Source organism: Oenanthe melanoleuca, chromosome Z (assembly GCF_029582105.1).
Source record: "Oenanthe melanoleuca isolate GR-GAL-2019-014 chromosome Z, OMel1.0, whole genome shotgun sequence".
Classification (NCBI taxonomy): domain Eukaryota; kingdom Metazoa; phylum Chordata; class Aves; order Passeriformes; family Muscicapidae; genus Oenanthe; species Oenanthe melanoleuca.
The window spans coordinates 17,006,994-17,024,475 of record NC_079362.1 but is presented as its reverse complement, the minus strand read 5'-3'; the positions used below and the strand labels follow the sequence as shown (position 1 = coordinate 17,024,475).

Genomic DNA, 17,482 nt, shown 5'->3' with positions numbered 1-17,482 from the left:
ATGATTTTGTTTTGTCAGTACGTTTTAGTCAATATTCTTTTTGCACAGTTTCGTTTAAATTCCTCTGCTGGTCCTCAGAGAGTTTGAGGAGTGTCACCTGGGCTGATGGATTTTGTTGGGGAAGGGTGAGCTTGAATACTTGTAGCAGATAGCTCGAAATAAGCCATAGTGGAATGTTTATGTGTCTGGAAGCAGTGGAAGTGTGTTTTGGCCAGGAGTTGGTTTTGTGGCAGTGGTTTTTCTGAGCTCTCACGCCACAATTGAAAAAAATACCGAACTTCAAAAGGCGGCATTTGCCAGAGGCCGTGGAAACTTGCATTTTCAGAATGAAACTTATGCTATTGCTTGTAATTAGTAAGTGCCTCTAGAGAGCTGGGACAGTGAGGGAATTACTTAAGTCTGCCATTTAACCTGTAACCTAAGAATATGACCCCACAGAAAGGCTAAGTAAACTTGAATCCCCACTGCCATCTCTTTGGAGCCAGAAAGTTGTTGAAAATCTGTAACAACTGGCAGTCACTTTAAAAATAAAGTTCAAGGGTTGTGATATTTCTTATCTAAACAGCTCCTTGAACACTCTTTTTTCCCCCCTCAGTCTAATGATTATTTTGACAGATGTGGTTTTGAAATATAAACTTTGAAAATGTGTACTTTTCCAACCAGCGTGCTAAGACTGATTCTTTTTCCATTTGTTTATGGTCTTCATGGAATTCATTCTGATGTCTGAAAACTTGTGATGTTCATGTAAAGTGTGTACTGTCTCCTCAGAGCACACTGGCTTTTCTGTACTGTCACGTTTCTCTGCAATATAAAATCTCAATTTAAAGATTTTAGACGGGGAATGTTATTTGTTTTAGTGTTTCATAGGTTGAGAGATGTTATCCTGACACAAGCTACTCATTTCTGATTGACTAATCACATTCCCTAAGTTTTGTCCTGGATTTGTATTATATGTTCAAAGTAGATTTTTCAGAATGTTGCTTGAACTGCAGTGTTGAAAATGCCAGGATGTGTCTGAGTAGGGACGTTGGATTTCATGAGGAAATGGCAATAAAGCTCAGGGCCTGGGCGGTGGTTGAAAGTCCCTCAGGAGATGGTGGGTTCATTTTTGAAGGTTGCTAATACTTTGCTTCAGAAGGTAGTTGTGACTGCAAGGCAGAACTGGTGTGGCCTTTATCAGAGAACATGGTGTTATAAATTACTGTTTCCCTTTACATCTCTGTACATGTGACAAAGTAGTGAAGGAATATTTAAGAAATGGTCTGATGTGACTTTACTTCATTAGCCAGCCTGGGTAATAATGAGTTGTACAAATGGAATGCCTTTCTTGCTTTCCACAGTTCAATTTTGCTTATAATCTGTTTTATGGCAGTGGCTTATGCAGGAGGAGACTTGTCTAGTTGGATTTGGATGTCTTTATAGTATGTACCACCATAGTATTATAGACAGCTCTGTCAGGTTTATGGACTCACAGTATCCCTGTTAAAAATATAGCACCTGGGGGTTTGTTGTTGTTTAGAGCCCTAGTGTTTAGGTAATTGCATCCTTACTAATGTAACAAAATAAAGGCAAAAAAATGTTACAGCTGCTTTTACACTGGATTTCATATTGCCATTTTCTGTATGCTGTTTGTTTGTTTGTGGGGTTTGTGTTTTTGTTTTGTTTGGTTTTGTTTTGTTTTGTATGGGCCAGTTGCTTGGCTTTCCTGTTCCTTCTTGCCCTGTTTCTTTGCACTTCTCTTTGCTCATCCTGTGGCCAACATTTTTATGCCCTTCTTGCAGCCCCAGTGGAGATTGAGGGCTGACTTCTGCATGTCATGATGTCTTTCACAGCTGGTCAAAAATGGCAATAAATGCCCAGGCATCTCTGTAAAGAGCTGAAAACACAGAAACACTGTAAAATAATCTCCTTGCTTGTGTACTAGAACTAGACTTGGCTGTGATCTGTAACCTATTACCATTGCTATTAATAAAAAGAAGCTATTACATGAGCTTCTTTTTAAAAACTAGCTTAATTTCAGTGCAATGGGGCTGAAATTTGCAGTTTTGTGGTTGCTACTGAATAATAAATTTTATCTTTGAGAATTAGTATCCCTTCTGTTTGCAGGCCTGAAGCTTGGTCAGTCATTTCTTTGCATAGCACATGCAGCAGTTTGTTTATAAGGTTTCTTTTTTTCCAGCTTTATACTTGCAGCAAGGGCAGGCATTTTGTGCGTGTGTGTTTATTTAGTTCATATTGCATGAGGGAAAGAGATGTTTGCATTCCTAATGAAATAACATGGTGTCTTAGCTGTGGAAATGCTTTGTTGTGCATCAAACTGTAATAAACTTCTTCGAATAGTAGCAGGGAAGTACAGGCACAGATGGTGAGGAGGGGCATGTTGTGAGATACTGATTAATTTTCAAGCTCTCACCTGAGATACTGATTAATTTTCATGCTCTAAACAAGAAGATATCAAAACAATAAAGCATAATTAAGGATGTACCATTGGTGGGTATAACCCTGAAGACACTGAACTATGGGATATGAAATGCTAAACTGGTGTCTCTGAGCCTTGCATTGACATAGAGAAATTTTGCAGCATTCAGCTAGAGAAAAGTACTAAGAAAACACCAGTTTTAACTTGGTGGCTTGTACTGAAATGGCTTTTGGGGTTAATATTTTTTACTTAATTATTTTAACATCTTTCAAGTGTCTGGCTTTCTTCTGATACTTCTACAATAAGAGGTAATTTCACAAAAAGTAACCAAACAAAAAGTACCTGCCCACCCAACTCAGTTGCAAAGCAGTCCACAATTAAGGCTGGGTTCTGAATGCTTGAGGTCAGCTGGATGAGGATTGCTGAGAGCAGAAGGCAGCCTTACACACGCTTTACAGCAGAACTTTAGTCTTGTAGCTGTAGCTGGATTGTGTTGTTATTGACAAAAAGCTGTTAACTGAAGAAAACAGTAATTGCTTTCGTTTGTTTTTTTCTGTTTGCTTTGAAAAGCTTCAGAATCTGATGTTAATTATAAACATTTTCAGTTTCAGAGGGTTGGTGAATTGTGAAGGACACACGTGCTATTTTTCTTTTTGATGCTGTCGGCATATGTAGTCCTGAATGCTGGGTTTTTATGGGTGACAGGCTAGACTAATGTCTTCTTCAGAAACTTAATTGCCTTGTAGCTTTATTCTATGTGGATTGTACTGAAATTCCATTTAGCTCATAATAAATTTCATCCTCGCTGCAGAAGTCACTAAGTTTTGGATTACTCTATTGTACCATTGCGAAATGTAAAGATAACTTTAAATCTGCAGGAGGTACTTTTGCTTTAGAAAATTAAAGTGTGACCTGTGGGAATAACCAATGAAGAAAAAATTAATTTCATTATTAAGTTACAAATATGCTAACATTCCAATTTTAATTTCTAAGCTTGGATAAATAATTTTAGGATTGTGAAGAAAAAAGTAAAGCTAGTGTTTAGTTCAGCTAGAATATTGTCATTATATTAGCATGTTAACAATAATGGAATTAAGTTTTGTTTGTAGGGCTTGTTTGAAAACAGCATTGTCTGTGCACGCTTTTTTTTTTTTTTTTTTTTTTTTTTTTTTACACTGGGTCAATGTCTTACAGAATGTCTTGGTTAAAGTAGAGTAAGATGTTAAAAACCCAGTAAACCTACTAACTTTGTAATAAGCTTTTACAGCCTGTTAAAAGGGCGTGCTGCATGACTGTGCCTTCTCTATCCCTTCACAGAAGCAGTTAAAAGGAACTAAACTATTTGGATTTGATTTGCTACCTGAGTGATTTTAGTGGTACATGGCTTTGAGAGCTCAAAACATTGCAAATACAGGCTTATCCTTCCCTTTTCATTGTGTTTTTACGGTATTAGAACATTCACAGCTTTCTTGCTGAGTGTATTTTGGCAGCCCTCCCCCCCCTCAGTGTTTCTAGTGGCTATGTGCTATTAGAGGAGAACAAACAGTATTTTCAAGAAGACAAAGTATTAATCTATTAACTGTCTTTTTTAAGAGAGGAGATTTATTCTTCTATGGTCTCTGTTACTCTCCACAGCAGTCATTACCATTTCATTTAACTTTTTTTTCCTAGTGTTTGATTCTGCTAATGCTCTTCAACTTCTGTGCTTAACATTTAAAGAGATACCTGTTGAAGCACATAAGGACCAATAAAATGAAGCAGTAAAATCAGTGTGGGTTGTCTTTGACCAGTCAAGTTACCACTGTTGGTAAAACACGTGTTTAATCCATAAGGTGACTGTTTATGAAGTCATGCAAACATGTTCAGTCAGGATCTCTGAAAACTTACTTTGGGCATGAGTTAATATTCTGAATGTAGAGGCTTTCTAGTCTCTGCAGGGTATTCTGTACTGGTGGAAAGCAGTATCAGGAACAAGCTGTTGTGAGTGCTTAAATGTCAGTAGACTAGGGAGTGATAAAGACATTTATCCTAAAGCAAGAGGTTTATAAAAGGTCAGCTCTAACAGAACAGGTGGAAATAGAAAACTGCCTTTGAAGTCTTGTGAGAGAAATAATATTTATTCTGCTAGTTTTGCAGCTACTGGGATTTCAAATTTCAAAAGAAGTTTGATCCCAGTACTGTACAGTCCTAAGTCTGGCCTCAATCCAGCTGTCTAACAAGGAGACATCATTTAGAAGTGCATTGCAAAATGTCAGCAAGACTGGGACTAAGCTTTGGTTAGACCTTGCCTTCGGTCTGGCTCTTCACATGGCTGGGCTGTTCTTACCATTAAGCTAAAAAGTTTAAGACCTCAAGGCAGGATTTTATTCTCACTTGAGGTCTGGACTATTTGCTCTGTATTTTTTTTAAACCAGCTCAGTTTTAGAAATTCCAGAGGAAAAAAATCCCAAATCTCCAAAACCCCCAAACCACCCCTCAAACCTTGGTAAAATGTGATTTGTCCACGCGCTACTGCTTTAGTTTGTCTTGAAAACAATTTCAGCTTCCAGGTTCTGTTCCTAGGCTTTATTGTAGTCTTCATCCATCTCCATTAGGCGGCTGTCACAGGATTTGTGATCCATGTAACTGAAGGATTGCTTTTATATGGATACAATACAATACTTACCGTATGTCAAGTAAAATGGTGACTGGAAGCACTGTGCTGTTTCTCACATAATTGTAGTCTGTTTTTTCTGTTTCTCCTGGGACTTGCCTTAGTCAATGATTCCACAGTTGTATAGAATTTTTTGGGGTTTTAATCCAACTTTGTCTTCCACAGGTCCTCTCAGACAATCATAACCAAAAAAGGAATGAGTTACAGGGAAAGCCAGGAGTGTGGATGTGTATAAAAAGCCAGAGACATGCTTAGTTTAGGATGAAGAAAGAGGTATTCCCTTTGTTAAATATTGTGTCTAGAAAATACACCAAGGATCAACATTCATTAAGGGATTATGTATTTCAAAGACTTTATTTCTTACAACTGGTACACAGTCAAAGGAATATATTCAAACTTGAATTTTCTGAACATATTATATTTTTAATTGGTTAGCAGTCCAGTTCTTATGTAAACATCAGATGCTTGAAGGGTATTTTAGCTGGAGCTATTAACATTTTAAACTTAGTGAAGTTAGTTGGTGTGTTTTATATATTGCTGTTTTCTTTCCTCATTGGCACTACTAGTCTGGTAAAAATGACTAAAGTGTATATCTCAGGCTTGTTGTTACATGATATTACTGTATTTTCTTTCTTAGGACCTTGTTGCTCAGGTAGATTGTACTGTGGAAAAACTGTCCAAACAGTAATTCACTTGAAAATACATATGTCAAATTTTTGATCCCTTTGACAGTTACCTTCCAGCTGACTTCTAAGCAGTGAAGTTATTTTTATGTTTAGTTACATTTATTAATTTTAATAATAAATATAATAATTTTATAGTTGGTTATATTTATTAGTTTTGTTATTGGTTTTTATTTTGTTTTATTGAGCTTGTTGCAAATACCATATTAGTTGGGTTATTACTGTCAGTTAATCACTTTTCAAAGTCAGTAATTTCAAAGTCAGTAATTTCCCTTTTGTGCTGAAAAAAACCCGTTAAACTAGGGATTTTTTACCTTGTGTTTTCTTGGGTTTCTTGGTGGCAATTCTGAAAGATTAACTTCACAGATATATGCTGTTACTTTCTTTCCAAGGGTGATAGGAGGCTTGGCCCTCATAAGATGTTTTGGTGCTTGGTCTTTCTGGCAACTCCATAGTGCTGGGTTTATAACATAGGAACCACTGGAGGCTGTTCCAGCAATGTGACTGGGACTGCAGTAAATACTTGGTTTTGTTTAGCTCATATGTGATTACATTTTACATTTACAGCAGACAAGGCAGTTGGCATCGTCCTTAATCACTGTTGGTTAGCTTGTGTTCCTAGGGAGCAACTTTCTGTATCTTTGTAGAATTAATTTCCCAAAACCTATAGGTCAAAATTCATGGATAGGTTGACTGTGTTGGGAGGCACTTGAATGAGAGAAGAGTTCTTCCAGCTAACTCCTTTTATTTATTTGTATTTATTGTTTGAGGGTGCCACGAACAAGTACTTTGCTGGTAGCTGTGGCTGGATTCTAAAATTATTTTAAAATCATCTTTGTCTCTGATTGCTAGGGTAGGCTAGAGATTAACTGACATTGATTGAAGCAGCAAGTCATACATGTTTCAACTGGGAGTAAGGAACCTCAAAAAATACTTGGGCACCTGGTCTTTCTTGCAGATATGCACCTCCTCTCCGTACACAGTGAACTGTGAATAGATAGGGGAGGGTTTCATGGTTTTTTTAAGTCAGCCTGTTCAGCCAGATGATGTTCGGCTGTGCATGAGTTATCACTCTGTCTGCACTAGAATTTGTTCAAAGAATCACCTTAGCTGTACACTAGCTCAGTAAGAGCTATTTCTTTGCAGCATGGCCAGTTTATAGTTGTGGCTTTTAATGGTTACACCATATGGTGGAGGGGGTTAAAAAGTGAGCTTGGGGGTTAGTTGTGATCTCTCTGGTAATGTCCACTTAATTTTTCAATGTGCTTCACTCCAAATGATCTGAACTAAGAAATCCCTCTAAAAGTTAATTTTCAGAAGTGTAAAAGGACAACAGAGATTTTATTGAGACTCTGGTATCTCAGCTGGTAGATGAAAGGCATTAACAAGGCTCGTGTTGTGCCTAATTGAGTGTTGTCCAAAGGATGGGCTTCAAATGGCATCTGAAAGAAAAGTTATGCTCTGAATACACGGCTTTTCAAATCCACCGTATTTTTACTGTGAATGTTCTCATGCATCTTTTAGAGTAAATAATACATATGTGGAATATGTGGAATTCGTCCCAGGGCAGCGACTTGTGCTTTCATTCACCTGTGTAAATTAACATTGCCATAATGCTTAATTGAAATCAGCACATTCAATTTCTCCTTTCTTCTGAGAATTTTTCTGCAGCAGTACTTTTTATATTTAATATAGAAGAACAGTATTAATGCAGTATTAGTGCTTATTCTATGAAATCTGTGCTCCTAACTACGTGGAAGAGTCTGTAGATTGAATTGTTACTGTGTATTAGCAGTATGTTTGAAGCCAGTGAACAGCACAGAAGAAAGCATAGAATGGCAGAGATTCTCTTGACAAACTCTGCTTCTATTTTGACAGATGGACCTTTGTTTGCTTGCAGCAGTTCAGTCTCCAGTAATGAGATCCTTGGCCAGAAAGGGAGCACCCTGTCCTCTCAGGCTGAGATACGTAGTTTGTGCTGTCAGTACCGATAGGCGGTCAGAGCACGATTTCTAGTGAGCAGAATATGCGTTTGTTGTGTCATCTGTAAGATGCATTTCTGTTCTGAGAAGTACCTGCTGCAGGCTGGCTGTCTTGTACATACCTAGTGTGAAATGGGGGAGAGACACGCACAGAGACCTGGAGGTGGGGAGGGAACTAGCCCCTGTTTCCCCAGAAGAAGGAGTGGTGATGTTGCATGCTTGGAATGGTATCGTGAGAAGCAGCCAAGGCAGGACAGAGCTGGGAAGTGGAAGCTCAGATGGCTGAATTATGAATAAAGTATGCAGGGCTTTGAGGCTGGCTGATGGTTAACCTTGTCTTTTCCCTGATGATGCTCAGTGTTGTGGATCTGGATCAAGTTGCACATTAGTTGTGAACAGGGACTGGAACATGCAGAAATTGAAACTACCAGGGAATTCCACCTGTAACATTCTTACAATATGGAAACAGTTCTGGAAAAGTGTCAGAAGAAACAGACAGTACCCAAGAGAGGGAGTCAGTGAGCTGCTGATGACACCAAGAAGTGTGAGATGTTTGTTTCGTTTTGTTTTGCTTTCTACATTAAAAATAACACATGCAGTGAGATTGTTCATGCAGATAGGACTGGTAACAAATACCTTAGATGGGAGAAGGAAGAAAGAAGTTGCAGTTCTTGGATTTGTTTTAATTAATTGTACTTGAAGATTTTGATGTAATAATCCTAAAGACCTAATCTCAGAATTATTTTCCATTCTTTTTTCCCGAGATTTTCTAAAAGATAGAAGTAACAGAAAATGGGGAAAGATAAAATATGCTGCATTTCTTTAAAAATATGTTGAGATGGGGGTCAGTCAGCAGACAACTTGCTGAATAAGGATTTATTAAGAAAAAGTTAGGTCAAAGCCATCTAATTTAGATCTAGTGTCAGCAGTTTGTGGTGGGAGTGAAACAGGAGATGCCCTTTGTGTTATCTATTTTAAGGCTTTTGATGGTGTTTTATGGACTTGTAGGCAAGCCAAGGAGCTAGACTTGGAGAGACTTTAGTTTGGTTTTTTTCCAAGCTGTGCTTGGAGCTCATTAGACACCCATGCTTTGTTTGACACATAAAATTCTGTATCAAATTGAAATCAAAAGGATAGCCTGTCCAGATCAGCATTATTAAGGATTGATGATCTGGATGACATGATAACGGGTAAACTTTCTTAAATCTGAGATGACATCAAGCTAAGGAAAATTGGAGACTTGCTGTGGGATGAGTCACAACTGGTGCCGACCAATGAAGCAATTGCTTGAAAAAAATCAAGTGATATAAAGTAGGGATAAGCAGCATATTTGGTGGTATATGTTCAGGATGTGTGCTTGATGAAAAACTTTATGAGATTTATAGTGGCTCTCAAGTTAAACTTGAATTGTGCTGTTGCAGATCAAGACTTCTGCTTTCAACTTCTAGTCTCTTTTCAGTGTGTGCTTTTAGCTGATGTCTAGTTCTGTGTGCTGCCATCCATCCAGTTGGTGGATCATTTAGAGAAAGACAAGAGCAGTTTATGGAAAGTTATGGGAGATACAAAAAATGGGGTTCTTTACTTAAAAGAAGGTGGAACATATGGTTATGGGCTTTCAATATGTAAAGACTGTTTTTCTTGTCCAATGTGATGGCAGAAAATAAAATGTTAACTTCATTTTTGAAGCAGTAATCTGAATTGTATCTGGAAAAACTGAAATTAGGAGACTTGCAGAAGAGAACAGTGAAGTGCTAGGACAAAGCACACGTGGAGGTTGTGGCATTCTTATAAAGCAGCTTAAACACCCATCCATGAGTGATGGCACTTCTTTTAGTCTGATATGTTTTCTATACTGGTAGGACTTAATTGCCTGTCTTCCTCTGCTTAAGAGTTTGTCTGCTGAGTTATAGAATTTGTCTCTTGTGCTTATAATCAGGCAAACATGCAGGATCCCATATAGTGCCATATAGACTTCCACTATACAGAACTCAGTAGTTACAGGATAAATATCCCTTTGTGAGACTGCAGTCTGATCTAGTGACCTTTTTTCCCCCTAATTTCTTTCAACTTTATGTTTACTATTTGCTTTAATTCCTTCATCTTTGGGGACAAATACAGAAAAAAAGTCCTATCAAACTATCAAATATCAATGCTCTTATGTCCTCCTAAGCTTTTATGTAGTGTGAAAAAAACCTGTCTGCAAGATGAAAACCCTTCCTGATCACAATGAGATGTTAAAACTGAAGCTTCAGTGTGAGTTTTCAGATTCCAGTATCGACAGTATTGCTGCTCAGCACTTCAACAAGCATGTCCAGCTGATGTGCCATCCCATCCTGCCTCACATTATTCATTCCTTGCCAAACACATCAGCTTCACTGAAAATGGCTCATTTACAACTATTGCCTGGTGCTGACAATGTATTTGGTACACAGATTACAGGGAGCATTGGGACAGCCATAAGGAAATGGAGCTTTACATTAAAAGTAAACAAAATGGGTGTTGCTGCTTATCTTATATTTTCATTTTAGAAGGGTTGATGAATACTACTACATACTTTGGCATTAGGAAATAAACTGGAAGAAAATACTCTTGAAACAAAATGCATTTCCAAATACACATGGAAAAATTATTTACACATCAATTTATCAGTTGTTTCATGTATGAATAGCAGTGATGGTCATGAATGCAGTTTATTAAACTGAGATGAGAACTTCAGGCCTTTTTTCCTGACAATAATTTTCAAGCAGATATATTGTTGTAGGAAACTTGTGGTTCTTCATTCTTTGCCCTTTTGTAAGGACATCTGGGTTGTAGCAAGTGGAAAATGCCAGCAGTTCTGAAACTACCTATTTTTCCTTCAGAAACTGTAACTCCAGTCTTGCCTTACCGTTTCCTTTAAAAGATAATGTGGAAATGCTGACTTAGTCTTATCAGTATGATCCATACCTGATAAAGTAATAGCTTCTATATTGTTAAACCACCAAAATTGGTAATAATTCAGGAAACTGGAGAGTAAAAAATAACCTTTTAAAGTATTTATATGTGAAAAGGTCTGTGGAGATGTAATTGGTTAGATGGCTACAAAGGTAATGAAATCTGTTTCCGAGTCTAAATTCATTAGATGGTCAGAAATTTCTTTATTTGTGGTTGTTGCTGGTTCTAGAAATTACTTCTTCAAGAAAAAATTCTGAGTAAGAACTGCTGTGGGTGTTTGTCCTCTTTCCTAGTCTACCTGTTCTATCTGCTAGTGAACTTCTTGAACAGTTTTCTTCTCTTCTGTAAAGTCAAGAGGTCTATGAGGCCTTGGGTGGACCACAAAACTACATAAATTCTCCATCCAGCACCCAGTGTAGGTGAGGACATTGTTTTTATTCATGTTTTGCAGGCAGCAGTGAACATTGTCTTTTAGTCTGGTAACCTTCCAAAGTGCTCTCTCTAGTTGGGTGCTAACCTTGAGATTTTTGGCTTTTTTTTGCCAAAGATCATAGAGGGCTTCTGTGATACACACTTACTGTGATTTCTGCTTTCGTGGTATTTCTAATGACTTTGGAATTATTGTGTATTACTTCTGTTCATCCAGATTAAGAATTTAGAATTTTGATACAGCCTGCCTCGTGATGCTTGGAGCCTCATACCTTATAATTTCTTTCCCCATCTAAAACTCTGTTACAAGTTTATTCAGAGCAAAAGGTGTCACTCTGTGAGCTTTTTGGAAGACTTCTGACTGCAGACAAGCACAGGTCTGGAATTGCTGCCAGGATTGTTTGCCTGTGGTTGCTCACAGAAAAGTCAAAGCTGGAGAACTGATGTGGTTCTGTGGTTTAAGCAGTCAGGAACTTGACTTGCTGTGTTTGTCAGAGCAAATCGAGCAGTGAGTCCAGGATGCTCTGGGGATTGGTGACTGCACCAGGGACCTAAACTAAACACCCTCCTACCAAGAACAAAAGTGATCTGGAATGATTTTAGCACACCTTTTAGGTCAGGAACTTCTTACTGTCTCTGAGTGCTCTTCTAGTCATTCCTTTATAGATTAGACCTTTTAAAATTAATGTTTCAAACAGATTACGGCTTATCTACAGTATTGGTCTAGAAGTCACTTATGACACAGCTGCATGGAACAGGTTTTCCTACACTATTTATTTAGTCTATTTGCCTCTAGGGAACTTGGCTGCATTTATAATTTTTACTTCCCTCTTCAAAGGTGTTTGTGTGCCTAGACTGCAGGTTGCATAAGCAAAGATTAAATGTTTCCTGGCAAAATGGTGATACCTTTTTACTAGCTGAAATTTTAAGTAGTTTTAAGAAAATATATGGTTTCTCCTTGGTGTTATGTAGTGGAACAATCTTTACCAGGTTTCCTTTATAAGTCAGTTTGTATTTATGTAACACCTTTAGACTGAAGGGAATCAAAACAGGGTTTGGACATGTCCCTGTGAGCTGTAGTGAAATAGAAGGTTTATGGCTGTCATGAGCAGGGCTTTGTAAGGTGTGCTACCAGTGCCACAGCCTCTTCCCACCCCAGTATAGCAGATTAATTTGTCTGCAGCAGAGCAACAGACTGGAATCCCTGTCCAGGAATCCCATGGGAAAATCACCTTGCACTGCTTTTACTGGTACTCATTTTAAAATTAGCACACCTCTGCAGAGTCCCTCAATCTGATGCTGTGTCTTATCTGTTCCAGGAGAACAGATACAGACATAGCTGAATTGTATCTGTCACTCCCTATATAAGAATTTAAATGTGCTGTCATCCTTATTTTTCTTTGCAATACCCTTGTGAGATTGTATTTGTATTGTTTTAATTTTTCAAAACAAGGAACTGGGCCATGGAGATTATGTATTAATTGATCGAATTCAAATCTAAGAGCAAAACTCTTAAGCAAAAATTGAACTGCAAGTAATAATAGCTTATATTTGGCCTATGTGATTAATTCTTCTCTAATAAAATTATTTCTTGTCATAAGTAGAGATTTGGTTGCTTTCTGTTGTTTTTGTTGGGTTTTGTTGGTTTGTTTTTAAACCTTATCATTGTTCTCATCATTATTACTATTATTTTTGTTACTATGATCATTATTATCCAGTTTTATTGTAAACAACTCTGTCAAGAGTTCTGTTTCTGCAGCTCTGGAATTCCTGCATAGAAGAGACTTTCAGAGCTCCACCCAAAGTACAGCTTCTTTCTGTAGAATAGAATGGGCCTTGATTATGATAATAAATTACTTCAGTGAAACTGTTCATGCAAGAACTTTGGATTTTCAATGTATCATGTTTTCATAGAAACCTTCTATGAAAGGTTTCATCATTCTAAATGATGTCCTGATACTAGTACAGAAAAAAAAAATACTAAATATACTAATAATAGTAATATTACACATTTCCTTTGCCCTTCTGCAGAAAGATTTTAAGCTTTTTAAGAGAAGCCGTAGCATAGAAACACACTCATGCTATTTGTGGTGTAAATTGGTGCTATGCAATCCAGTTCAAAAGGTGTTTAAGAAAAGGGTGGCAGGAAAGCAGTTAAGTGTGAGAATAGCAAAGTAGTGGTTTTAAAAAAAATATCCAGTCAGGGAGAATGGGCACTCAGAAGATTTTGATCAGCAGCTGTTGATTCAGATCGGGCTGAATTTGTTTGCCCACATTTTATTTAGAATGTGATTATTTGTCATTTGATATATATGCATTTTCATATGCTGTAGAAATTGTTTCAAGATTTTGTTTCCTTCAGTAGTTGGCTTATTGCCGGTGCATTAATTCATATCCATATTAGACAGGGCTAGTATTCCTTTTCTTCTAAACTAAGTTGTTGTTTTTTTTTTTTGTTTTCTCTATTCCCACTTTTCCAACCTTCCCCTGCCCCCGTTTTCCCTCTAAAAATATCTTTAGGAATGACTTGCTGATGGTGTGCCGCCAGCTGAATATGGAGGCGTCTGTTGCAGAGATCATGTGCCAGCTGGGAGCAGATGAAAATGGAAAAGTTTCCTTCCAGGATTTTAGTCAGTGCCACATGGAACTGGTACAGGAAATCAAGAAGGAGGAAGTGGAGCTTTCTGTGAAATCGGATGACTCTTGTAAAAAGAAAAAGTTAAGGGATAGAGTAGCTTCCTGGCCAACTAGCAGCAATAACAGTTTAGGTAGGTATGACTTTTAAATGTCCTGGTGGTGTAATTTAACAAAAGGTAAACTGTGGGGTGTTTGTTACTGATTTTACTGGCATTAGAGTTGCCCTTAAAGGGCTCCTAAAGGTGAATCTGCCTTGGCATAATTTCATCACATACTAGAGCGTAGTTGTAACGGATGCAGACTTGTCATCAGAATATAAACCAGAATGTGTGCAGAGCATCCTCTTCTAAAAATACAAATTGCAGAAGAGAACAGACTTCCTTGGAAGGAACAAGGGCTGGTAACTGAAGATCCAGGGAATTCTCTGTTCTCTGTAAAGCCCAGGCAGGTATGTAGGTAAGTAAAACTGAAAAAGGAGGGGAGACTTAACTTGGTTCCAGTCTTAATACACTGTAGGAACTAATATTTCATGGGTGCTTTAAAAATGGTTCCACTTAGTGGGAGATCTGAATGCTGGAAGAGCCCAGTTATTTAGGAAATACAAAAATACTCCTCCATCTGGTTAAAAACCAAGCCAAAAAAACCAAAATGAAAACCAGAACCAGCCAAACCAAAAGAAACCAGCAAGAAGAACAACCCCCCCAAAAACTGCAAACCAACAGACACAAAAAAAGTGCTGTTGCATCCACAGGAGAACGGGTTATCTGTGCCATTGAGCCCAGTCCTTGATAGCACTGTGACCAGTCAGCATTAGGTCTGAAATGTTAACACCACAGAATGCTTCCTTTCAGCCTGTAAAGACTAAAGATTCTGGGGTCAAAAGTGACGAAGTGTGGTGTCTTGTGGAAAAAGCTGAGGATGCTGTCCATTCCCCAGCTCCCTACAACAGGTGCATGCTGGCTAAGCACGACTGCTGGCTGGTGGCATGGAACTGACCTGTGTCCATGCTTCACAAAAATGCCATCAGCCTCTGATGGTGTTTGGTTGGAGCTATGTCTCCTCAACCTTTTCTTTAGGCTATGAGACTACATGTTTTAAAACACTTTTTAAACTAGAAATTTTCCATTAATCTTCCCAACAGTTTTTCTTAGAAGTGTCTTAAATTAAGTTGATAATATGTTTTTACTGTCGGATCTGCTTCATACATCTTCTGGAGAGTTGTTCCAGCTTTTCATGTTATTGACCTGCTGACAGATGTAATGTTTAACATGAAATTTATTTATTTATTTGAAGGTAGTTGATGGTGCATGGGATTTCTGTTTTAGCAGCATGATGCAAAGCATGCTGAAAACAGAATACAGATAAAAGTCACAGCAGAAGAGAGCAATTGGAGGGCACAGCTTAACCAGCGTGGCTGAGCTGTGTGTACAAGTACCTCACACTGGCCTGGCTAGTTCAGGGAGACATCCACACTCTTTACTGAACTCAGGGAGAAATACAGCACCAGTTGATTCTCTCAGCTGGTCATAGTTTATCTAAAGCAAAGTCCTTAGGTGTTGAGATCAAACCAGCTTTTTTTACAACGGCTGTGATCAGTTCCAGCCCACATTCTTCCTGAGCTTTATGGGCACATCACCATGGCCTATCTCTAATCCTGCTCCCATGGTAAGGCTTTGCTGATTAGTCATACCTGTGTTTGTCTCCTCAGTCGTCAGCCTCACAGAAAGTAAAACTGGGCATGTGTTGATTTTGGTGGTTTGTTCTATCTTTTAATTTACTTATTTTTTTGCTTTGGAGGTGTGGGGTTAGCATATTCTGTCTTCTAGTCACTTCGCACATGTTTTTGGCTAGTCATCTCGGAAATTAAAATTTTCCTTGTTTACTTTGTATCCTTGGTGAACTCCTTATCTTTTTGCTTGTTAGATGGACTGTACTACTCTCTTATCATCCCATCATCTCATGCTCCTTGGCTTTTCATTTTGGCTTCTCAGTATAGCAAATGTGTTTCCCAGCTGTGTTAATCTTCCATCTCATATTTTGTTGTTTCATATTTATATTTTATTATAGAGGTAGTTCATTCACTGTTAGCATTTTTTCTGTTTATCCTTCTTTCATATATATTCTTGAATTGCAAAACTCTGTAGTTCCTATGCCCATTTCTCCCATCACTTTCTGTATTGAAATCGTTGTAAGCCTTGCGCTCAACTGATTTCCAGCCTGTGAATCTTTTTCTGGAGCTGCCAGACAATATTTTGAAGCCAAGATTGTGCCTTCATTTTTCTTTAAGGATATTGTGTGTTCCCTTGCTCATACAATTATCTTCTTTGCCTGCTTTTTCGATGCTGACATAGTGGTATTTTTCTGCCAAAAAGAGTTTTTATCCTGCCCTCAGATTGCTATACAAAGTTTCCCTGTTTGCTGACCATATTTCTGGGATTTAAAATCTTATTTCTTAGACAAACCAGTCAAGTAATTATGATTTGTAATAATCAGAGGTGAAAGACAGCTCCTAAACTTTAAAGAGAAGTGCCAACATAATAGTCTCAAAGTTTATCTCACAAAAAAAATTTACTAATTGCTGCCAAAAAGTATTCGATTCGTAGATGAACTTCCAAATTTAGTAGTGTATAGAATTCAATCCCACTACTTTTTTCCCCTATTTCCAAATTGCTGTTAGTTTTACAAGAATAATTTAATGCATTTTTAAAGTTGGTGAGTGAGCCCATTTCTCTTTTCCTATTTTTTTTCCCAAAAAGTTAACTCCGGAAGGCATTTGAATTTCTTGCCCTGATATATTTTGCTCTGCTGATCAAGTGTGACTGTCTTACTGCACTGTACTTCTAGAGCTGTGGGGAATTATGGGATTTGTCCTTGTCCTGCCTTGACTCTTGCAAGAATTCTTAGAGAACATATAGGGATGCTTCCCCCCTCCCCAAAGGATGGGAGGATATACTAAAAACGAGCTTTTAGGATACAACAGTTTTTTATTTGGTTTTGTAAAAGAAAAGCATTGTGGCAGCACTGTTCAAAATGTTCTACATAGTTTTCTTTTCAAAGAGTCAAGGAAACAGCACTGCATTATATTTCTATGATATAAACCCATCCTGTGGTATGAACATAATGGCAGCTGAGGAATTACACTTGCAGTCAAGCTTGAATTATGATCTGGGGTTTTTTGTGCCTTTCTGATGTTTCTGTGCCTTTCATGTCTTTGAAGACTCACTTATATACTCATTAGTGATCAAAACATTGGTTATGGTATTACTGAGTCTTTGCTGTTGCTTTCTAAGCATTGCTTGAGACAAAAAGCATCATGTATAAATTCAAACATGAGCTTGGTGGATGTTCTTATTTTGTGTTACCTTTTTCTTGTATTATCTTTTTTTTTTCTAGTCAAAACACTTTTTATTAAACTTTATTTTCAAAGATAGTTTCTAGGCCCTTTTTTTTCCAGACTAATTTCTACATAATATATGGCTTACTGATAATATTTAAAGCTGGTATCATGTATTGATGTGGGGCACATAAATGAAGAAATTTCAAAACTCATTTGACTGGTATTGAGTATCAGAGATCCTGATGATCTGAAACAAACAAAGGAATCCAGCCTCTGACATGAATGTTTTTACACTGCAAGTTTGTGTGTAATTGTGCAGAGACTACCAGTCAGGCAGCATTTTGTGCTGCCTTTTCTTGGAACTGTTCCAAATTCTTTAAAAAAAAAAAAAAAAGACAAAGCCTTTTA

At 37.7% G+C, this 17,482-nt stretch overlaps 1 protein-coding gene across 1 annotated transcript in view; it reads left to right on the top strand.

The window, feature by feature from the left end:
- The window catches only part of MCC (MCC regulator of WNT signaling pathway), a 191,392-nt gene that overhangs the window by 574 nt on the left and 173,336 nt on the right, over positions 1 to 17,482 (top strand). Inside the window, 1 exon segment of the mRNA XM_056513614.1 lies at positions 13,621 to 13,868. Coding sequence (XP_056369589.1) covers positions 13,621 to 13,868 — 248 coding nt within the window.